General features: G+C 41.4%; 2 protein-coding genes across 5 annotated transcripts in view; both read right to left on the bottom strand.

The window, feature by feature from the left end:
- The window catches only part of wdr47a (WD repeat domain 47a), an 18,696-nt gene extending 3,543 nt beyond the window's left edge, over nt 1–15,153 (bottom strand). Inside the window, exons 1-14 of the mRNA XM_034888765.1 lie at nt 14,923–15,153; nt 13,338–13,507; nt 12,376–12,459; nt 12,130–12,214; nt 10,173–10,304; nt 9,816–9,992; nt 8,571–9,079; nt 8,059–8,176; nt 5,540–5,721; nt 3,767–4,006; nt 3,613–3,676; nt 2,135–2,292; nt 1,484–1,653; nt 1,199–1,369 (exon numbers count right to left, since the gene is read on the bottom strand). Coding sequence (XP_034744656.1) covers nt 1,199–1,369; nt 1,484–1,653; nt 2,135–2,292; nt 3,613–3,676; nt 3,767–4,006; nt 5,540–5,721; nt 8,059–8,176; nt 8,571–9,079; nt 9,816–9,992; nt 10,173–10,304; nt 12,130–12,214; nt 12,376–12,459; nt 13,338–13,495 — 2,248 coding nt within the window. The 5' untranslated portion in view covers nt 13,496–13,507; nt 14,923–15,153. The remainder of the gene's footprint in view (nt 1–1,198; nt 1,370–1,483; nt 1,654–2,134; nt 2,293–3,612; nt 3,677–3,766; nt 4,007–5,539; nt 5,722–8,058; nt 8,177–8,570; nt 9,080–9,815; nt 9,993–10,172; nt 10,305–12,129; nt 12,215–12,375; nt 12,460–13,337; nt 13,508–14,922) is intronic.
- Nucleotides 15,154–16,090: 937 nt separating this feature from the next.
- The window catches only part of camsap2b (calmodulin regulated spectrin-associated protein family, member 2b), a 41,986-nt gene continuing 34,699 nt past the window's right edge, over nt 16,091–23,377 (bottom strand). For 2 of the 4 annotated variants that reach the window (XM_034888757.1, XM_034888758.1), the window contains 7 exons: nt 22,176–22,312; nt 20,984–21,195; nt 20,800–20,899; nt 18,912–18,971; nt 18,281–18,396; nt 18,084–18,202; nt 16,091–17,998 (listed from right to left, as the gene is read on the bottom strand). In XM_034888757.1, coding sequence (XP_034744648.1) covers nt 17,699–17,998; nt 18,084–18,202; nt 18,281–18,396; nt 18,912–18,971; nt 20,800–20,899; nt 20,984–21,195; nt 22,176–22,312 — 1,044 coding nt within the window. In that variant the 3' untranslated portion in view covers nt 16,091–17,698. The remainder of the gene's footprint in view (nt 17,999–18,083; nt 18,203–18,280; nt 18,397–18,911; nt 18,972–20,799; nt 20,900–20,983; nt 21,196–22,175; nt 22,313–23,377) is intronic. The other 2 variants (XM_034888759.1, XM_034888760.1) reach the window with 2 other exon arrangements.

Below are 23,377 nucleotides of genomic sequence, written 5' to 3'. Positions count from 1 at the left end.
GTCTCGGGCCAGTCTGACATGAAGAGGTAATTCATTCCACAGTCTCTGGGCCAGTCTGACATGTAGAGGCAACTCATTCCACAGTCTCTGGGCCAGTCTGACATGTAGAGGCAACTCATTACACAGTCTCTGGGCCAGTCTGACATGAAGAGGTAATTCATTCCACAGTCTCTGGGCCAGTCTGACATGTAGAGGCAACTCATTCCGCAGTCTCGGGCCAGTCTGACATGAAGAGGTAATTCATTCCACAGTCTCTGAGCCAGTCTGACATGTAGAGGCAACTCATTCCACAGTCTCGCATGTTGTAATAAATGCATTCATAACTTTCTCAAAGTCTGTGAGGGATAAGACGGCTTTAGGCTTAGTAAGAAGCCTAAGTTACAAGAAACTTGCTTTGACAACAGAATTGATCTGCTTCTCCATTTTAACTCCCAGGTTTGTTACAACAAACATTACCCTCATGTTGCCCTTGGGTCAAATTTACCCGTTTTCCTATATCAATATTATTTTTTATTCCCAAAACACACACAACGCTCTTTGGCAAGAACAAATCTCTACTTTCATGAAATTTGGGCGTCTTATTCAATTTTATAGCATTTGAAAAGAAGAAGAAAAAATGTAAGTGGTTTTGAAATAGTATTGAGTAAAAGTTGACATATTCTAGTCTGTGATTATCCATCGACATACTTTCTTTTAATTTTAGTCTAAGTAATTCCTAATTTCTGCTTTTCTAACTCAAACATTAGGTAGAATTTCCTATTAATGAGGTTTATTGACCGTAATTTCCTAAAATAACTGTAAAACTAAAGTGAATACGTTAGTGTTTAGTAGTGTTGATAATGTCAAAAAAAAGACAAAAATGTAAGAAAAAGTTAAAAACATTGATAAAAAGCGTCAACAAAAGTGTTGATTTTCAATTTTGACGGGAAGACAACACAAGGGTTAACATAAGCTTTCAAAATGCCCAGGTCTATTTGTGAGACATTATGGGTGCCACTGGGTCTAAAACCACGACCTCAGTTTTACTCTCGTTAAAGTTTAAAAAATGTAAGGTCATCCAGGCTTTAATATCATTAAAACAGTCAATATTCTTGTTAGTGGCAACACTACTGTAATTGCCACTGTTCATCATACTGACTGCTGCAATTATTATGAAACATATTTCTGTCCCAACCAGCCACTAAGAGCCCGGATGTACCTGTGTGCCCACTGAGGGCGTGCAGGCCCTGTCCTCGCTGACAGTCCGTGGTGTAGATGTTACAGTCTCCAGCTCCGGCGCTGATCAAAATGGCTCCTCCACTTTCCGGACCCTCCATGAAGGCCAGGTCTCTGATGGTGCCGTCGTGCATGCTGAACTCCAGGTCTGGGCCTAGGGCACAGAGAGACACGAACATAAAAAATAAAATGAGAGTGATTGTGAGAGGCTGCTAATAACAGGCCCGTGCCCTGACTTCAAAGCAACGCGGCATCCAGCCGTGTGTACCTGTGGCGTTGCATGTCTCTGCACTGAAAGGTAAGACTTTGACGTATTTGTCATTGGAGCCTGTAGCCAGCAGCTGCCCACAGTGGCTCCAGGCCACGCAGTAGATGGACCCTTTGTGGTGTTTGTTCCTCTTGAAGCGGACCACCGGCTGCTTTGTCGCACTTGAACCACTGAGGAGAGGGAGAGTGAAGAAGAGGGGGGGGAAAAAGAGGAAGCGGAGGTTAGAGAAATGGACATTCAAACAATGTATGGGGATGTTCTGGAATGAAAAAAAAATCATGTTTTAAGTTTCGACTTTTAAGCCAACATTATGTTGTCTCAACCATGAAAAAAAACATTCACTTTTTTAACATTATTAGCACATTTTTTGTAGTTTTTCAATGTTGTGGGTGCTTTTTTATGTTTTGGGATATTTTCAATGTTGAGATTCTCAGCGCTTATTTTGATCTTCTTCTTCTTCTGTAAACGGGTGATATTTCACCCAATAACCACATGAGGGTTAAAGTGGCCCAAAATATCAGAATTTGAACTTTCCACGACCAAGTCAAATGGCATTCTTCGTACAATCAATCATATCAGTAATTACTCTTGATAAGAAGAAAAAAACGGTTATACAATAGTGTTTGGAGGGGATTGTCCACATTACTGTACCTTATGTCCAATGTTTCTGGATAAGCACAGACACGCAGAGTTTTAGAGTTGGATCCCACAGCATAGAGCGATCCAGACGGGTGGAAAGCAACAGCCCGAATGGCCTGAGTATCTTCCAGAGAATGCACTGGCACAAACAGGCTTTTAGGCTTGTCGCCCTGAAAACAGACCACACATTTAAACACACATGAACACACAGATTACGTGTATTTAGCAGTTTAATCTTGGATTTTCCACCCCTATTACATCAACATGGATGAGAATGGACGGATTATATCAACAGCATGATATAATCTGCTCTGTCAAATGCCAAAGTAGCATTACCCCTGGATACTGTGACAAGAAACGAGAGGGAATGTGCGCAACTTTAAATCACATGAGAGCCAGAGAACAATTTACTGTAACAGTAACTGTCAATGCCCAATGTGAGGCGAGTGCAGATTTGAGTCTCGCATGCTCAGATGTCAATGGGTTACGACATAACTCGTCACACCCATACCCACAGACAGAGACTGACAAAGAAAGGTCATACTGTGAAGCTGTGAGTTACGCATGCCTCACTTTGCTGTAAGTAGCATAGAAGATGCTAACGAGAGACTTCTGTAAAAAAAAAAAAAAAAGTAAAAATTGACCTACCTAACCAAGTTGGTTCACTGCTGGCTACAAGTTAGCATCAAACACAACAAACGCTGTCACATGAATGGCGTTTTGAGCTAACGTTAGCAATCAAACAATCATAGCTACATAGCTAAAACTGTTTTTTAAATGATTCCCATCTTCATTTATTGTTTGTAATGAGAAAAGTTTATTATTTTGTGGATTTTACAACTACTCAGTTATGTCGTAAACGCATGTCGTTGCGCATGCTCAGATTTAAACGGGTTACGACATAACTTTCATGCTGAAATTTGTGAAATCCATGAAATAATAAACTAACTACTGTTAATAACAGAAGAAATGTTTTAGCTAGCTATGACTGTTTGATTGCTAACGTTAGCTCAAAACGCCATTCAAGCCTTTATTGTGTTTGATTGCTAGCTTGTGGCAAAGCTAGCAATTATTTCAAAAACGTTTTAGCTATCATTTTTAGCAATTAATTGATTGCCAACGTTAGCTCAAAACGCCATTCAATGGACAGCCTTTGTTGTCGTTGTTGTTTGATGCTAACTTGTAGCTCACTTGGTTAAGTAGGTCAATTTTTACCGTATAGACATTACAGAAGCCTCTCATTAGCATCTTAGATGCTACTTAACGCAAAGTGACGCATGCGTGACTCAAATCTGCACTCGCCTCACATCGGGGAGCGAAAGTAATAACAGCTAGCGTGGGAGAAAATTAATGATAAACGCAGAGCATGAACCAAAGTAATTTCCGGTTCCTTTTTCAGCGTGGTGAGACAATTACACGCTTGGTGAGGGATACATTATTTAGTGAAGGTCTGACGGAATTGTTTGAGTGTTACTTGTGTGCATGCGTACCTCTTTACTTCGGGATAATGAGCCTGGGCTGTCACCTTGTGGACTTCCTTTTGGTTTCTGCTCACTGGCAAAAAATACAAACATGAATACAGTCATCATCAAATTCAACCACGCAACAAACTCTGGTATAGAAACAAAAGACAGAGCACAGTACCTCTGGGAGATGACAGGGGACTCATTAGGAGGTGGGACCGGGCGGCCCCCCACACTGCGTTGTGGGGTGCTGCTGAGCACCCCTCCCTCTCGGGTCTGCCCTGGGGTCACAGATGGTGGGTTGTTATTGTCCTCAGAGGTGGGGGTGTTCCCGTTGCCATTACACTGCTGGGCCAGAGACTTGACTTCCTCCCCTAAATCCTCCATCCCCACATTAAGCTCCTCCAGCTTCTGGATGGACCTGAGCAGCACATAAACACTCATCAACGGTCTCTTTTAGCCTGTGCCTTGCTTCCTCTCTCATTTCACACGAGATTTCTTGTCCTCACCATTTGGAAAAGCCAAAAAGACATTTCACTTTAGCCTACAGGCTATCTGTACGCTGACTGGGTTGACACAGTTAAATCTAGTTAAAACTACAAAAGGGCAGAGGACAAAAGAAAACTGATGTAATGATGTAATTATGCACAGCTACTCTGGTGAATAATGCAGAGGGGACAGGGAGAGGCTGGGGAAAGGGAGGACTGGAGGAACTCTCGGGGGACAAATCAAAAGGGCCTTTGTCCCGCTGACAGAGCAAAAATGACCGTATTTCCAATTACATATTTTATCATAGACTTCACATTAAATTGACTCTTGTTGTGGTTTGGGAGAAGTTACATACATGTTTAAGTTGGGTGCTAGTTTTGAGTGAGTCTCGGTCTAATATTGTGTATAATTGATGCACAGGAGGCAATGGTCCCATGGGATGGTGCAGATGGTACAGTGTGAAGTGGAGGTGGATTTCTTTTTGGGGGGGGGAGGTGTGTGTCATACTAGGAAAAGGCACATGGGTTTTAACATGTCTCCTTGTCTGACAGCTGCTCCTCTATTGTGTGAAGACATTAAAACCCATACGGAAATTGGCAAGCTTTACAGAAAAAAAAGAACTACCATGAAATGGCCGACTGTTTTCAGGTGTGTCACACAGTCCCTCCAGGATTTTGCGGCCTTTTTTTTTAAAGATTGTTGCGGGCCAAAATGCCTGATGTTGCGGGAGCTTTTGTAAGAATTTGCGATAAAAGTTGCGATGTTTTTTGTGTATTTGTTGCAATGAAGTTGCGGGAGACAGAGAAAATTGCAAAAGTAGTTGTAATTTTCTGTGTGTAGTTCTTTAAAAATAAAAAGTCAACCTGTTTTGAGGAGAATAGAATTACTCTAGGCTGTGTTTTCCTATAGTAACCTTACTAATAAGGCTGAGGATGCTGCAAATGAAAATGGCTGGTGGATTTAAGACAAAAACTTGAAACAGGTCTGTCAGTAGCTATTTGATCTGTACATTATTAGTTAATTTCCTATCCTGGCCTGGGAGACACATTCATACGGTTTAATAAAGTGCTTATTGGACTTTAACTTATCATTGCACTTACAATAAAGAGCGCAGCTGTCCTTAATTTAGGTCATCCTGTACGTCTCATCTGCGGTTTTTCCTGCATCCACCGTGTGTGATTGTGTGTGTGGTTATGTGTGTGTTTATGTGTGTGTGCAGAGAGCCAACAGAATTGAAACAGCAGCCGCTCTTCCAGCAGATTCACACTGAAAAACCGTTCCAGCGTGCATTGATGTTAAAATGTATACAGGCTGGCAGGACGGTCAGGAATGGTTTGCACGCTCTCTCTCTTTTTTCTTTACGATACGTTTTGTTGCTAAATGTGAGATATTCGAGTCACGCGCATCTCGTCTTCATACAGATGTGCACAACCTGTCCGACGGGTCTATCTTGCCGTGTCTGTACCTGTTGAGGAACTTCTCCGTGAGGCTGTGGTGCATGTCACTAGGCGGGGGTTCCTGCTGCACCCCTCCCTCCAGCAGCATCTGCTGGTACAGCTGCCTCTGCTGCTGCTTCTGCTCCAGGTGCTGCTGCACGCGGAGACGTTGCCGATAGTACTCCTCATACTTCTCTGTGGAGTCCCGCAGCTGAGGAGTGAACAAAAATAAGTCCTAGGTCACTCAGACGGACCCTATCAGACTACCTCTGCAAAGTGCTTTTATAATTAGTCCCACCTGATTTCTGGCACAATTCTAGCACTTCCTTAAAAATCAACTCACCTCTGCCTTCTGGACAATTTAACAATCCGATTTTAAACCTCCAAACTTCTACTTTCTTTTGAATCTTGATTATTTCAATTTATTTATCAAATTATTTTTCCAATTTAGAAAGTTTTAGTCTTTTTTTTATGATGGTGTCACATCTTTTCTGCTTGGTTGTTTTGTTTTTCTAATTGACTCAATGTGATTGCAAATGAAGAGCATCCCTTAATGATCAAGTATAAATAAAGGTTGAATGAATGAATGATGAACGTAATCTCTTGTTGGGTGATTCATTTTAGAAAGAAAATCACTCTGGATAAGAAAAACTAAACGTAGAGAACATAAATGGAACATATAAACATAGATCTGAACAAATGAAAAAGGACACATGGAGACTATCATAATATTCACATATCTGAGAAAAGTCATGAATGCCAACTCTTATAACACTACTCAAAGGCAGCATTGTGATCAGAGGAACCCTGCTCCACCCATTTCTTCTGTCAGTTCAAGTATTAGAGGAGTATTAGATGAGGACAGCTCACTTCCCCTCTCGGTCCCCTGCTTCCTGTCCTGACAATCTGTTGGGAAAGCCTCTACTGTTTGGAGAGGGGAGAGAACCTGGCACTGGGCCCGTGCTTTCTAAAGGGATGGAAGGCAGAGTGGATACAAGGGGGTGGGGGGGGGGGGTCTATGTGTCTCTAGGGTGACGGGGAAGCCAGTACAAAGCACTACCTTCACACTGAGCCACACGAAAGGGACCAGAACGGAAAGCATGAGACAGACGGAAAAGGACACTGTGTTAACACTGCGTTAACAGGCAACATCGGGGCAGTAAAGAGTCATTTTCTGTGGTTGAGCTCCTGAGTTGTTGAGCCACGTGTCCCCTTCTGACCTAGAACCAAATCCAGCTAGGCTTCTTCTACCACTTTCTGCCTCCCTTTGTTCTAATGGTACTGGCTGGATACTTTAAACAAGTAGAGCTACATTATGTCCCATAACACATGATATTATTAATCAATTTAGTAAATGAATTAGTAAATTCTAATTTGCCCTTGGGAGACTAATAAATGATACATTATTACCTCCCCACCTGGAGTTATGAGGAGAGTCTTCTAAGAATTCTAAGCGGGTTTATGGACTTTTGTTTTTGGCCTTTTGAAAGTATAATATCTAAGAATATGTGTATCATGTCTGTGTGTTCAGATTTAAGTTGGGACTCAGAAAAGAAGTGATTTTGATAAATCAGTGGGCCAAGTTACAATAGCATAACCTCCATGTGTCTGGACACAGACCCAGTATACAAAAAAGCCCATTTCCTGGATGCTCTGAGGCTTAAGGTGCACATGAAGTGCTGGGACATGATGAAAGCACACTGACGCTACAGCCCAAACAAACCAAAACAAGGACGACTTCCTTTAATCAAAGTCTGTCATCCAGGCAGAGGACAAGTGCGCTGGAGTGGACCGAGCCGCTCGCTGTAAGCAGCCATGTCAGCGTTGACAGGGACGAGACTACATAGCGGACTTGCAGGAGGAAGATGACTCAGACACACCACTCTGAAAAAGATTCGTCAGAACTGGCCTATATATAGACCGTGGTGTAGGCAACACCCATCAAGGACTGAAAACAATTAGGACTGGGAGGTGCTGTTGTCACCATTACATTATTTCACAATACATTGGTGCCTATTTGATTTGTATTCCGATTTTGATTTACTGCGATTCAAAGTACTCAGTACTGTAATATTTTTTCTTCCATCTTTAAAAAAAACAAAAGTTGAATAATTCCCATCTAGAGACAATATATTTAATTAGACATTTCTAAAAACTAATGGTTTCCTAAGCAGAAAGCACATCACATGTCAGTCAGACATTTATTTCATTTGTAAAGAAAGATAACGTGTATTTTCTGCGTTTTCTGCTTTTTGGCTGTTTTGCTGGAAACGAATATGGTGTAGCCGCCGTCGACGTTACCGTATAAACAGAAAATATTAAGATGAATCATTGGTAAAAAAATAAAAAAATCGATTCTTGGAAAAGTAAAAAGATTGAAAGAAATTGTCGCAAAAAAATTAATCGCGATACATACTTGAATCAATTTTTATTTTTTTTTTCACACATAACAACAATGCAGTGACGAATTGAAATAAAGCCCTTGTTCAGTAATGTGTGACATACAACAGGTCTAACGAGTTGAAAAGCATGCGTTGTTGACCTTTACCTCGTTCCTGTCGTCAGTGCCAGCTGATGGCGCCTCCTCACCCGGAGCGGAGGCCGGACGCAGATTCTGAGCTCCGCCTGAACTCATCATCTTATCCACGGGCGTGTCTGTCCTCGAGCTTCACAGAGAAAACACACCAGAGCAATAGATCATCCAACACATCTGGCAATATAAAACCAGACACTGGCAAAAACTGGGTCTGGGGCTGCAACAAAAACAATTTTCATTGTAGATTAATCTGCCAATTATTAAATAGAAATGCCAATCATCATTTCCCAAAGCCCAAAGTGGTGTCCCAAGTGTCTTGTTTTATCCACAACTCACAGATATTCAGTTTACGGTCACAGAGGAGAGAAGAAACTAGAAACCTTTCACATTTACGAAGCTGGAATCAAAGAATTGTTACTCCTTTTTCAAACTGATCAATCAATTATCAAAATAGGCAAATTTTTTAATAATCGGAAAATGGTTTCATCTTTCCAGCTGTAACCAGGTCCACTCCAAACCCTTACGTTTCAGGGGACTCCTCAAAGATGCTGTGGCAGTCAGAGCTCTCCATCATGAGACTCCTGGTCACGCTCTGGCCTCCTGCTCCAGGGTAGTGGAAGTTGGCAAACGAGTGGGACATGGGGGAGACCCCTTTGCCCGGCGCTATCTCCCCGCCACTCGCTCTCTTATCCTGGCCCGACAGCCCGTAAGACAACCCGTCCAGCGCTGGGTTCAAGGAGCGCGACATGTAGGTATCGGCGGACTGGGGGCGACGCAGCGGGGACGACGGGTACGGAGACAGCTTGCTGATGAGCGGGGTGAGGAGGTCGTAGCCCGCCTTTGTGGGCTTGACCAAGCGGTCCACGTGGATGTTGAGCTGCTTCTGTTCGAAGGCGCAGGAGAAGACGGTGTGGGACAGGTTCTGCATCCAGGAGAGCAGAGACAGGTCCAGGTCGTCGCAGCCGTTGCCGCACAGCATGTCCACACCCAGCAGGACCTCGCTCTCTGTGATCTCCTCACCCGTCGCCTTGCTCTGCACGCAATCAAATCCAACAAATATTAGTTTCAATCATCGGCAACAACTAAGGCAACCCAAGTTGGGGCCCGCGGACCAAGTTCGGCCCGTCCTCCCTTTGCTTTGGCCCAGCATTGCATTTGACATGCTCTTGTTTATTCTCCTCTTATTTTCTGGATAATCGCTGCAAACTAAGAGCAGTATTATTATTTTGAAATTTGATTTTAGATTTAAAATGTTCCTTTTCTATAAAAAGAAAATAATATGTTTCATTGTAATGTTATTTCACATAACGTCAACATTGGTTTTGGCCTGTGGCCTTCCATCTAGATACATTTTAGGCTTTTTATAATGAAAGAATTTGGGCAACTCTGCATTAGACCATGTGTAAACTAAAGATGGTCTTTTATTGCTTCCCGATACCAATTCTGATACTGATCCGATACCAGTGTGTCATATTTTATTACGTTTCAACTGTATACTACTATCCCTGTATATATGTGATAGGATTTCTATATTTGTTGTCGGTTTGGCTCAGGTTAAACTCTCAAACAATGAATGCACCGTCATTTTTCTTTTTTTATCCAGTTTGACAAAAAAAGAACATATATAAACTACTTTAAGGTAGACTTTCTTTAGAGCTTTATTATGTGATATCGGATCGGTGATCCTGATACTGTTTTGGTATCGGAACATCTCGAGTGTAATCTGGTTTAGACCCCTGTACTGTATGTTTGCTTTTAGGGGCTCAAACCTGGCAGAACTCCACGCAGCACTCATAGAGGACTCCCTTGAGGAGCAGCTGGAACAGTCGATCCCCGCTGGCCTTGAATCCAGCCTCACTCAGCTTCCTGTCTGCAGGGATGAACTCCGCCACCATGGTGCACGCGTCCTCAAAACACTGCACCCTGGCCGTGCTCGGGTTCCAATCCTGCGGGAACATGGAACGTGGAAGGAAAGATTTCAACAAAACACTGTGTTGTTTATAATTGGAATCAATTAAACTGTCGGAAAAGTGCACAAGAGAGTAAAAAAAGATGTGTTCCGTTTCAGCAAAACAAGAAACTACAACTGAAATATTTCTGTTTGGATCCACTTTCATAGATCTTGCCTTGAACTCTGCATGGTTGGTGAGGCGAGGCAGTGTGAGGAGCAGACACAGTTTGCTGTAGTCGTCTTTAGATGGACAGAACTCTTCCAGGGCATGGAGGCACTTCACTGCTTCCTGCATGGTGAACTCCAACTACAAAACATAAATAGATATTTCAGATCGTCACAGATGACAAGTGGAAGTTTCTCTCTGAACAGCAGAGATAGATGAATATGGTACTTTTAGAGAGAGCTTTGTCTCCATGTGACAGAGCAAATGGCTGCCGTCATGGTAGCTATAAGCCCTCAAAGACAGACCTTAAATGTTGCCTTTGTATATATTTTTATTTATCAAGTTAATTTGTTCTGTTAATGCTAATATTCAATCTCCTGTTATCCTAACTATTCTTCATATTTTGATGTTAATCATATATATATAGTGTACATGTCTAGTGTTATAGATGCATTTTGGCTGTATGTAGCCTTTTAAACTGTCACCTAAGTCACCCCTGCACTGTCGAGTTGGTATGATCCAATTTTAGGGGCGGGCTTGAGTCCTATATTGTCTGCCAGTTGAATTTGTTCAGAAATTACTTGCCTTTAGGTCATTAGGAAACAGTGTATATTTTTTGAGATTGTGATCTTCATGACTCTCAAGTCAGTTACTTTTATTTTGTGAAAGTATTTTATTTTTCTTTAATTTTGATTTTGACAATGGTTCTTGTTGCCTAAGGGCCTTAGTTGGGAATATAAATAAAAATCCCATCTTTTTCCAACCACATCTTCGACTCATCCTGAGTGTTTTTCACGTATACTACCCACAACAATCCAGCAGCACACCTGAGGCACAGGTGGCTTTTCAATGTCAGTGAGACTGAGAAAACACAACACCAGCTTCCAGGATCCCATGCACAAGGAATCAGAAAATGATACAGAAAAAGAGGACAGCGATTTAGTCCTGATCCTAAAATGTTGTCCTGCACCACCCTGAAAAGTCATTGCCAACACACAATCGACACCATATCACAAAAACCAATGCCCATGAGCACATTATGTCCACAGAAGTCTAACCTAATCCAGTTAATGGGACATGGTAGCTCTGGCACAGTGGCTCAAACTGCAACTCTGCCATGTGACAGTCGACCCACAGCTAGTTAGAAAAGACAGAGTGAGTTTTGAAAGTCTCTGCATGTGTGATTGAAACAGCGTGTGTCAGATTTATTGATTTATTTAATCACTGAACTAGGATTTGCAAACACGTGGATCCGACTCAAGTTGTCTAGCCTCTGCCGGGGTTTTACGACAAAATGGCCACCTGCATCAATGTCAATATATGTCAGGATGGAAAGCCTCCCTAAGCAGTTGTTAAGTTGCTTAAGAGCACCTTGGCAGTGCCCAGAAGGTGAACTGGCACCTCTACCCCAGCTACCGGTCCACCACCATACTTTTGTCCTTATGGGGACTTTAACCAGCAACCCTCTGGTTCCCAACCCAACTCCATACAGTGTGTGGGACATCACAGGTGAACAGATATATTATTTAAAACGGCTTATTCTAACATGGAGGGTCGATCATTTAGTATCAGAGGTGCAAATAAACCGCTTAACCCGGATAAGTCCTTCACTGCAATGAGGACAATAGCCACGTCACTCCTTGCATGCAAAGGCAGCCACTGTTGAGCACAAACACACGCACACACATGCATACACAACCTGCTTACGAAGACTGTTGGGTTTGTTCACATGACTTGCAGAGTTGCAGTTTTAAACTACATGTATTGAACAACACTGTGTGCTTCTCTTCTTGGTCTTTGTTTACTGCCAAGACAACCAGTGACAGTCAGTGGGAAGACAAAGCTGTGCTGTTACGAAGTCTTTTCAACAGGCAAGGAATTCAAGGCTGTGTTGTCACTTGGGAGGCTTACTTTTTTTTTTTGAAAACACTAATAAATAGTACATGTATTAAATTTAGGGACTTACATGCTGTGGCTCATCTTCTGCAGACATGGCATTATTCACACACAGAGCCTCCAGAAACTTCTGCTTAAGGATGATGTAACGAAACCTGCGGCCATGACAGTTGATATTAGTAATCGTGACACAAAAAAGGAGCAATTTTAGCGCCGATGGTGATTGGGCCGAACTTTGCTGCTGTAGGCTACCTCCGCATCAACAAAGGACACATGAACCTGAACATACTGACTATGACTCCCACAGTGAACCCACCTTGTTCTGTCAAACTTATCCATGCACTCCAAAGGCTGGATGAACTGCAAGACCTCATCCCACTGGCCATCCAGCACCAGTTGTCTGAAACAAACAGGTAACACATGGAATCATGTCCTCATTTTTAAATGTCACACACATGTGCACTCTAATTAGTTGTTATTAAAACATGGACATAAAACTGAACTCGCTACAGCATTTTCCATAGTATGAAAATGTCACTTTATGAGTTTTTTTTAACATTAATATGAGTTCCCCCAGCCTGCCTATGGTGGCTCACAGCCCAGTGGCTAGCAATTACCCCTTATGACCTCATAAGGGACACGGTTACCACCCCTTTTGTCTGCTTTGCTTTTTGAGTATTAGGGGACCACTAAGGTCTATATAAAAGAGACCTCAGACACAGTATTAGGGGACCACTAAGGTCTTTATAAAAGAGACTTCAGATACAGTATTAGGGGCACACTAAGGGTATATAAAAGAGACTTCAGATACAGTATTAGGGGACCACTAAGGGTATATAAAAGAGACTTCAGATACAGTATTAGGGACCACTAAGGTCTATATAAAAGAGACTTCAGATACAGTATTAGGGGACCACTAAGGTCTATATAAAAGCATCCAATGAGCACCATGTCCAAGGACCTTTAATAAAAGGTGAACCATGACAAGTTGAGACAGGACATTAAAAGACAGTATGTGAAATGCCAAAATGTACTTAACTCTCAGGCTGAGTAGAATTGCATACAACACATTGTTGGCTGACTTTCAAGGAAGCACTTACATATACAGCAGTAGTACAAGGTTACATTATCCCCTATGTACAGGACACTATCACAAATGTAGGACTGGAAACGGTTACATGGTGTTCCTGTTTCCTAGTAGGCAGCTTATGGGAGCTGCAACGTGAGCCGGCCGTATCCATAACGCCTGATGTGGTTGATGCTGTTGAGTTTATCTACCTGAGGAAGAGCATGTCGTCTGAGTAGAGCCCATTGATGACACCGCTCTCCTTCTCCAGAGCGAGCATGCTGATGTGCAACTTCCTGGAGTTGAGAAAGTCCAGGACCACCTTGATGATCTCCACCTCCTTCACATTTATGGTTTCCTCCGCTGTCATGTTGACGACGGGCTGCCAGCAACAAGGTAAAAGACGCAAAATACTAATTAAATTACACACACGCACACACACACACACAAACACAAAAGTAAACCCTAACAATAAGCAAATGTTAGCATGCTAACACGCTAAACTAAGATGGTGAACAGTGTGTTAGCATTGATTGTTTATGAGACTGAAGACAAAGTCCTTTTCAATTGCTCCTTATAATAAAATGTAAATGCTATTATTACTTGTTATTGCATTGAACATGAGCTTGATTCCTCATAATGATTTTGCAATCACATGCATCAAGACATACATCAATCTAAAAAAATATCCTTATTGAATCCTGATAATGATTTTATTGCCCAGCCCTAGTGGCAAGTGTCTCTTGGAGAAATCCAGTGAAATCATACAAAATACAAAACACTCCTGAATATGGATGTGTGGAACTGTATGTATGTAAAATGAGTAGTGCCTCATTTTGTAGCATGAAGAACAAAAGGCTTTATAACCCCAAATGTACAGATTTTCATCGTAATCCACAGCCTGATCAAATGTCATCTAACGTGCCTGAAACTCGCAATTAAACCCAAAATACAGTCACAAATCTCACATTGATCTCTCATTACCTCACAGCAGTGCAGTCTGTTGGCATTTGAACTTTATCTTTAGGCTACACCTGGCTAGTCAAGTAAATTGGTGGAGTTAGCCAGATGGACTGAGCCACTGCTTAGGATACATTTGAATGCTTGTCAGCATTTGATTTCAAAACTATCCATCTTCATACAACTGCTTATGTTATTGGAATACAGGCCAAGCTGTTGAGATAGTGAGGACAGTGTCTGCACCATGTCACACCTTCATCACATTAAACCTAAAACTCTGATAAACAGATGTAAGACAGCAAGACAACAAGACAACAGAGGTTGTTAAATGAGGACAGTAACTGCTGCTCCTTCACAGAGGAGACAATCATCTCTTATATTATTGCCATGCCAGTAAGTAGCCTCTAATGCATGTCTGGTTATCTATCTATCAAATATGACACACCAACAACTACAAAGCTAGCATTTTTGCCTTTCTTAACGTTACAAGTCAAAGACACAAGCACTGCAGTCCTGCTAAGCTAGCATGGTAGATGGTTAGCTATCAACACTGGCACTAAGCCTCAAGTCAAACAGTGGTCTATAAGAAGCTTATGCTACTTGTTAGCTTTAAATAGCTTCTGAATGTAACGACAGGATTAGAGCAAAACCAATAACTAGCTAGTTAGCTACCGCTGGAGCTCATACAAAGCTGGCTAATTTAACGGGTGGTTGGAGGAGAAGAGTGACTATAGCTAGCCAGGCCGAGGGGAAAAGAGACATTATCCGTTAGTTAGCTGGGCGGGCGGGGTGCGCACTGACACCCAAATCCGCCTACACGCTGCGTTTAATGCTCACCTGTTTCTAAAAAGGCATGGGATGAAAAACACTGTCCCCCGGTTGTTTCCGCGCTGTTGAAAGACGCTGTCACGACGTGTACCGCTCGGTATTGTCTGTGGTGTTGTCTTGCCTGGCTGTCCCTCCTCCTTGTATGGCTGTCTCCCCTCCCTGCTGGATGTTTCTCTGCCTCTACGCTGCGGTCCGCTGCTGCTGCCCAGCCCTGCCTGCTGCTACCCGCCTGCTGTCTGCAGGAGCACCGCCTCCATCCACATACTGCACAGTGTTAGGGGACCACTAAGGTCTGTATAAAATAGTCTTCAGTTACAGTATTAGGGGACCACTAAGGTCTATATAAAGAGACTTCAGATACAGTATTAGGGGACCACTAAGGTCTATGTAAAAGAGACTTCAGAAACAGTATTAGGGGACCACTAAGGTCTATATGAAAGAGACTTCAGATACAGTATTAGGGACCACTAAGGTCTATATAAAAGAGACTTCAGAAACAGTATTAGGGACCACTAAGGTGTATATAAAAGAGACTTCAGATACAGTATTAGGAGACCACTAAGGTCTATATAAAAGAGACTTCAGATACAGTATTAGGAGACCACTAAGATCTATATAAAGAGACTTCAGATACAGTATTAGGGGACCACTCAGACCTATATAAAAGAGACTTTAGATACAGAATTAGGGGACCACTAAGGTCTTTATAAAAGTATCCAAAGAGCATCATGTCATGGGACCTTTAAACTTGTGTGTCACGTCACAGTGGAGGGCACAGAGGTTAAAATGAGGCCTTTTTAATCTTATGTGCAAAATTGGCTTTACTTTTAAAAGAAATGGCACTAGCAAAAGTGTGTGGACACTGACTAAACCCTGTTGTGTTTAGTGTCTGTTTTGTTTAGTGTCTGAGCCAGTAAAGTTTCATTAGTCTTAGTACACATCACACTACTGCAATGACAAGGATACTGATTATTAAGACAAAAGTATGTCTGGTGTTGCAGAGTGACTAGACCCTCTATCATAATAATAACGATAACGACAATACAAGCAGTTATTGCATATGTCTATGATGATTGCAGGTTAATAACTTAGCTCCTGTGCTAATATGTCAGTTTAAATGAGGCTAACATTACACTTAAATCCATCAAGACAGGAATGTGAAATGAGACACCATGCATACTGTTGATAGCTGGCATTTTAATAAAGCTCAAGTAATAGAAAAACAACCAAAACCCCATGAACAGTTGAGCATATTTAGTAAATTGCAGAAACAGAAATGGAGTCAGAGTTGGAAAAAAAACTATGATCTTCTCAGTATACTTAAGGGATTTTCATATCATACCACAATAACGCCTCCTCCATTAAGACTTTATATACCATGCCTTCAACAACATACTTGCTTCAACAACTGTACTGCGTCATTAGTACACATCTCCAACAGGTCAATGTCATTACAAAAAATACTTCTTTATGCCAAAATATATCTGTACAGTGCCAAAAACATACTTAGGAAGGAATGTGATAATAAAAAATGTAACAGTAATGTGAAAGTAAAGTAAAAAGCATGAAGCAGACACAACTCAACGACAGTGGACTGGGTCTTGAAGTGCTATCATAGGTGAATTCATGTATTTACAATTGTGGTCTACTTTGAGGGTAATCAAGATCTAAAAGTTAAGACAATATCCACACAAAAGTGGTATTTTGAGTATTTGTTAGTTCCAACTTCAACATGAACAACGGTGATTCAATTACTCTTAAACTGCAAAGACTGGTGACACAGGGTGGGATATCCATCTATTCTACTACAGATTTATTTTTGCATTTTTAGCACAATTAAAGGCCCCAAACGACAACATACTGATATGCACGTGTTAAATTATAAAAGCTAGCTACCACAAGCCGACTCGTTCATTTCCAATGGGTCTGCCATCCTATACAAACTTATTTATGTACAGTATATTATGTTTCTCTGAATAAAATCTAAGATCAAAATGTCTTCAAAGCATTATCAAAATGAAATAAATTAAGAGTGTATTGCAGGTGCTCTCCAGAGTTGTTTTTCATGCTACTCGGTATGCTCATTTCACACTTCTGCAAGGTATATGCAATCACCAACTGAGGAATTGTTACTCGTCTTGGCACTTCACTATACACACACACACACACACACACATACACAAATTTGATGAACTTTTATATGTTTTTTCAGTCACATGTTAAAAAAAAACCTGCCTGTATGGCAGCAAAACTCAAAAATGCTGCCTCTAACTGATCACAGATCAGACAGGCCACCTTTAAATCAACTTGGGCTAGGGGGAAGGGAAAGGGGGGGGGGGGGTTCTGATCCCCATGACACAAGCTCTCCTGTATCACAACGGACATTTTATAACATACGCTGACCGAATAACACCAACACTCCCTGCGCATCCGTATGACACAAAACAAGCATAAGGCCGCACATGATTAACTTATAGAAACCAAACATTCAGTGCTTCAGTGGTTCAACTAGGTAAGGCATTGGTCCGCCTATTGTTTTCCTCTCATTTTTATTTTTTGGCACATGAGAACATTGATACACATGCTGACACACAGTACACACTCGTGCCCCATTTAAGTAGTCCAGATTGTAACAACATCTGCGAGGCCCACTTGAGTTCTACATTCCAGTTGTGATTTGTTACAGTGGGATCGTGCGTTCTTTTAATGAAAAAGTAAAATCCGCAATTTCTTCTGTGTTCGTTCCAGAGAATCAAGTCCAAACCTTCCCCCCGGCCATCTGGCGCTACTTCGTGTGCAGTTTTTTGGGCGTCCCCTGCTTCTTGGTTTGCCACAGATGGCTTGCGATGGTGATGGCGTCCACGCTGGCGGACATGGTTTTGGCCGGGATCTGGCTGAACTGCTTCCTGTCCGAGTTGTACTTGTACAACCCCTCGATCATCTTGGTTGTGACGCTCCTCGGCCCGATGCCGGCCAGTTTGGTGATCTCCTCCGTCTCGGGGCAGTAGGCGTACACAGACCTGAACTGGCATCCGGCGTCCCGGAATAACACAAGGAAGTTATTGGCTTCGGATTTCTCCATTTCCTGCAGAAAAAAACAGAGAAAAGTCTTTGTTTAGTGCAGAATATTTAATTCAAAAAGACAGAGAGACATCATTGCAAAAACATACATCAAGTATCTTGTTCTTCTGCCCCTCGTTGACTTTGCCAGCCAGGCAGCAGTGAGCCAGGGCGTTCTGGATGATGTGCTTGTTGGACTTGGCACTGGGCTCCTTGTAAAGTTTGGGTCCTGTAGGAAGAAAACACACACATGAGATTGCAAGAAAAAAAATGTCTTGTCACGTGCAGTAACTGTGTATAACTCCACCTGTGTACTCATTGTTGGAGGGAGTGGATGAGGTGGTGGAGTCGTTTTCCCAATCCTTCTCTCCGTTGCGACTACCAGTCGAAGGACAAGAAGAGAAACCTTCCGCAGAGTCTGGCCTGGAGACGGTCACACACAAACAGACCAATGACACGCCACGGACACGCCGGAAACCCACAACAAACAGTCGATACACAAAAGCATGTATGAACGTACGCCGACAGATTGCACAAACAGACATGCGAACACAGACACACACACAGAAAGAAGTGGTAAAACAAGGTCAGACGCTGTGACACAATTCTCCAAACCCTGCCCGTTGTCTTGCATTACATCGTGCTGTACAGACTCCGACGAAGCTGCACAGCGAGGGACAGAAAGGCATGTTCAGCCAAGCAAAGCAAAGCTGGAGTACTTGGTGGTGAAGCGAGAGCAGCCAGCACGGAGAAGAGAGCAAACTAGCAGAAAGCAGAGGTGGAGAGCTGAGGCGGAAACATGTGAGGTCGCCGGGTACCGTAATGCAGTAAAAAAACACTTTCTGTTGACACATCTGTCTAATGAAATGCAAGCTAAAGCTACATGGAGCCACATCCAGTGGACGTCATCTGTCATCACTTTCATGAGTATTACTGACCTTCCCTTTCTGTCTTTGGGAGAGCTTAGAAAGAACGGGATATGGGATACTTTATTGCCTCTGAGGGACGCATGCAAAATAGGAAGAGAAATGAGAGAGGGATACAAGAGATTCAATAGAGTGTAAGCCTCATAAAAGTCAAGACGTAGGAATAAGAAAAAAAAACATCTAAACACCCCATGAAATTAAAACCACAGCAGAGTATACAACACCTGGGTGTGACACAAGTTTAACCCTCATGTTGTCCTTGGGTCAAATTTACCCGTTTTCCTACATCAATATTCTTTTTTATAACCCAAAATAACATGATTCATTCCACACAACGCTCTTTGGCAAGTACAAATCTCTAATTTCATTCATTTTGTGGCTTCTTGTTCAAATTTATAGCATTTGAAAAACAAATTGAAGTGCTTTTGAAATTGTATTATAAGTAAAAGTTGACATAGTCAAGTCTGTGATTATCCCTCAACATCCATTCCTTTAATTTTAGTCTAAATAATTCCTAATTTCTGCTTCCAACTCAAACATTAAGTGTAATTTCCTACAAATGAAGTTTATTGACCTTAAATTCCAAAAATAACTGTAAAAATAAAGTTAGTAAGTTAGTGTTACGTAGTGTTGAAAATGTCAAAAAAGTGACAAACATTGTAAAAAAGCGTCAAAAGTGTTGAAAAATGGGCCAAAAACATAAGAAAAAGTTAAAAACATTGATAAAGAGTGTCAACAAAAGTGTAGATTTTCAATTTTGATGAGAAGACAACACAAGGGTTTAACAAGGGTGGGTGTTGGTAATACATGGATGAATGGTCAACAAGTAATTCTGAAGTATTTTTTTACAGTTTTAATAAACATACATTGTAAAGAAGTGTGATATTGTGACAAATTAAATACTCAAAAGAATAAAATAAGATTGTAAGGAGTTGGAGGCAAGCTGCATGAAGCACGTAGACCTATAAGTTGTCAGCCTTCATAACTTCAAATTAGCTGTTTTTAACATTACTACTTTATAACTTTAACCTGTCCTTATCTTATATTTCCGCATAATTTCAATGGTGTAGTTATTTGCTTTTTAAGGCTAACAGTGTATTAATTAGTCCCTCCATAAAAAACGCAATCACGCGATTGCACAATTCAATGCATAATCAGCCAAAGTCTGCATATTAATGCAAATACGTCGCATAAATTAGCAGATTTCCGCGCAAAATAATGCAGGGCTTGCATGATTTCATAATCCCCGCATTTTTGTTGCAAAAAAGTCACATATAGCAGAAAGTTGAAAAATGTTCCGTTTACTTTACACAAGAGCACTCATTTTCCCCTGTTGCCACGGGAACGTTATGAAGTGACGTAATTACGCGACAAGACAAACACAGTATCTTTTTCGTCAAAGCGCAGTTTTTGCAAGTTCCCGCAATTTCCTCGCATAAATATCCCGCATATTCCATCGCAGTTTTAAAGAAATCGTGTATATTATATTTCGGTATAATTTCAAAGATGTAGTTATTAGCTTTTTAAGGCTATTATTAAGGTGTATTATTAAGTCCCTCCAGAAAAACGCGATCATGCAATTGCATAATTCAATGCATAATCAGCCAAAGTCTGCGTATTAATGGGGGGGGAGGGGGGGGGCATTTTTTCAAAGTGCATTTTTTTGCAAGGTCTGTCTGCATTTAATTGCATAAAATTGCCTAAATATCCCGCGTATTCCATTGCATTTTTAAAGAAAACATGCCGCATAATCAAGGATTTTTACCTGCAATTATAGCATTTTTCTGGACGGACTGATCATTGACAAAGACAGGGGCAGGTACAGTATTTGTTCCTCTTGTGTCTCTCGGATTTGAATTACGGGGTCTAAAATCCACGCTCCATGCAGAGAGTTCCTCACCTGTTGTTCTTCCTGTTGTTGGGCTGATCTCTGTCGTTGTCGGCCAGGTTGAGAGACGCCAATGACACGCTTGATACTGAGAAGCCTCGAGGACGCACGCCTGCAAGACGAGGACAGGTCAGGCAGGGAACAATGGCGGCCATGCATCGAGGAGTGTGTGTTTGTGCACACGCTGCCCACCCACCTGTGGCTCTATCGGGGGGCGCAGTCTCCACGACGTCCCTGTGGATGGACTTGGGCCGGGGCTTCTTCTTGAGACTTCCAGATCGAGGCTTGAGGACTTGGTCCATGTCTTCCATCAGCTTGAGCTGCTTCCTCCTCATGTATTCATGCTTGATGTAATCCCTCCGCGCCTTCTCGTCATCCTTCTTCAGCTGCTCCTCCTCGGCTTTCAACCTGGAGGACAGAGAGGACAGAGACACACGTGAGATTCTAGTGCAAAAGACGTATTATGCAGTGGGGGAATATAACTAAGTACATTTACTTAAGTACTGCACTTAGGTACAAACTTGAGGTACTGTACTCAAGTCTTTTCTCGAGGCACTTTCTACTTCTACTGCTTTAAGTACTAGTTACTTTACAAATTAAGAGTTTTGCACACAAAACACATTCTAAAATTATTTTTTATTACAAGATGTTCTATTATATTATCTAATTGTTCTATTCAATTTGTCTGCATTGACTACTTTTACTTTTAATACTTTAAGTACATTTTCCTGATCATACTTACATACTTTTACTTAAACCTTGTGTTGTTTTCCCTCTAACCATGAACTTGTCCTTCCTGCTCAAAATTGAAAATTAACTTTGTTTTTTGTGCTTTTTTGATGTTTTTGTCGCTTTTTCTGGTTTATTTGTCACTTTTTCCCTTTAAGAAAAAAACTGAGCTGGTTTAATAATAGGTTTTACACTTGTTCTTGGAATTCATGGTCAACAAACTGCATTTATAGCAAATTATGCGTAGGTTTTTAGTTTAAAAGTCAGATATTATGAATTATTTTGACTAATAGTTAATATCAGAGGATGTTGAGCGAATAACAGATGGGTATGTGTCAAAGTTTAGCCTGGATACTGTTTTGAAACAATTAAAAAAATGACCTGAAGAATAATCCATGTTATTTTTGGGCAATTTGATTGAAAGAAATGCATATTTCTGATATAAACCACTTTGAAACGGGTCAATTTGACATTTTCAATTCAGGGCTTTTACCTTACACACTACTTAGAGTTTGGTGTCAGTATTTTTACTCAAGAAAAGGATATGAATACTTCTCGCACCGCTGCCTGTATGCATGTTAAGAATCAGTGGGAACAGGGTTTAAATTGGCGGATAGAAAGAGAGAGAGAGAGAGAAAGAGAGAGAAAGTCGGACCGACCGTGCTGCTTCCTTCTTCTGCTCCTGGTCCAGCTCCTGCTGTTGCTTCTTCTCCTGCGTCTCCTTCTCCCTCCTCAGCCTCTTGTCCAGCAGGGCTGCTTTCTTCGCTGCCATGTCCTCTTCCCCTTTCACATGATCCTGGGTTTCAATGGGCGAGGGACACACAGAATATAAATCAGATTGTCCGCAGAAATAGTCACACTTTAATACCTTCACGACATTCATCGTGACAAATAACGGCCTAGTGTGAAATTGTTTTGTCACCTCTGCCCTCATTAATTAAAAGGGAGGCTACTGATCCTTCATAGTTGTGACGGTATTCAGTATTTAATGTGGCATTAATTACCTTCTGTCAACAAAGCGCCGACATTTCCCTATAATCACATTCACATCTGGCATTTTTTGGCCTAGATTCACACATGTATTGTCGTTGATTAGCTCATGGCTCAACAGGCACAACACTGAACATGTCGTGGCCTGCTCTCGCAGCATGAGTCTTCCTGTCACTGCTGTATAGACGATGTTATTAATGAGAAGTCCATTCATTTCATCAGTTTGGTCTTATAGTTTTACTGCAGTGGTTTCCAACCTGGGCCAGGAGGTGACCAGGGGGGGGGGCAAATGTGGAGTTAAACATAAGTTTCAAAGCACTTTTTCCACAGCAGACATTTTGACCTGTCAAACACCAGTGCAGCTAATCACATTATTACCGCATTATTATTACTGCATTATTGCTAACTAATAGTAATAGTAATAATAAAATAGTAACTTTGATCATTAAAGTGCAAAAACTACTGGTTTATTTGACTTTTTCTCGGTCGTGCTAAGATTTACTGTTGGAGTTAGAGCCTGACCGATAAAGGATTTTTAAGGCCGATATCGATACGAATATTTGGTTATTTTAAAATACGATATGCTGATATATCGGCCGATGTATATATTTAAAAAAAAATCCAGAAACGCTTAGTTATTTATGAGATCTCACTAAAGAATATGATAATAATTTGTTTTATTGTCACAACAGAACAGAGGCACATCAAAATATATTAAAGGTCTAATAAATAAACTGTATAAAAATACACACTTAAGATATGAAACTTAATTCCTCTGGTGGACAGACTATTTAACGTCATCACTAACAGGGACGTTGTAGAGCGTCCTCTGGTGGACAGACTATGCAACGCCATCACTAACAGGGACGTT

The sequence above is a fragment of the Etheostoma cragini genome, chromosome 12, assembly GCF_013103735.1.
Source record: "Etheostoma cragini isolate CJK2018 chromosome 12, CSU_Ecrag_1.0, whole genome shotgun sequence".
Lineage (NCBI taxonomy): Eukaryota > Metazoa > Chordata > Actinopteri > Perciformes > Percidae > Etheostoma > Etheostoma cragini.
This window is presented reverse-complemented; position numbering and strand designations above follow the sequence as displayed.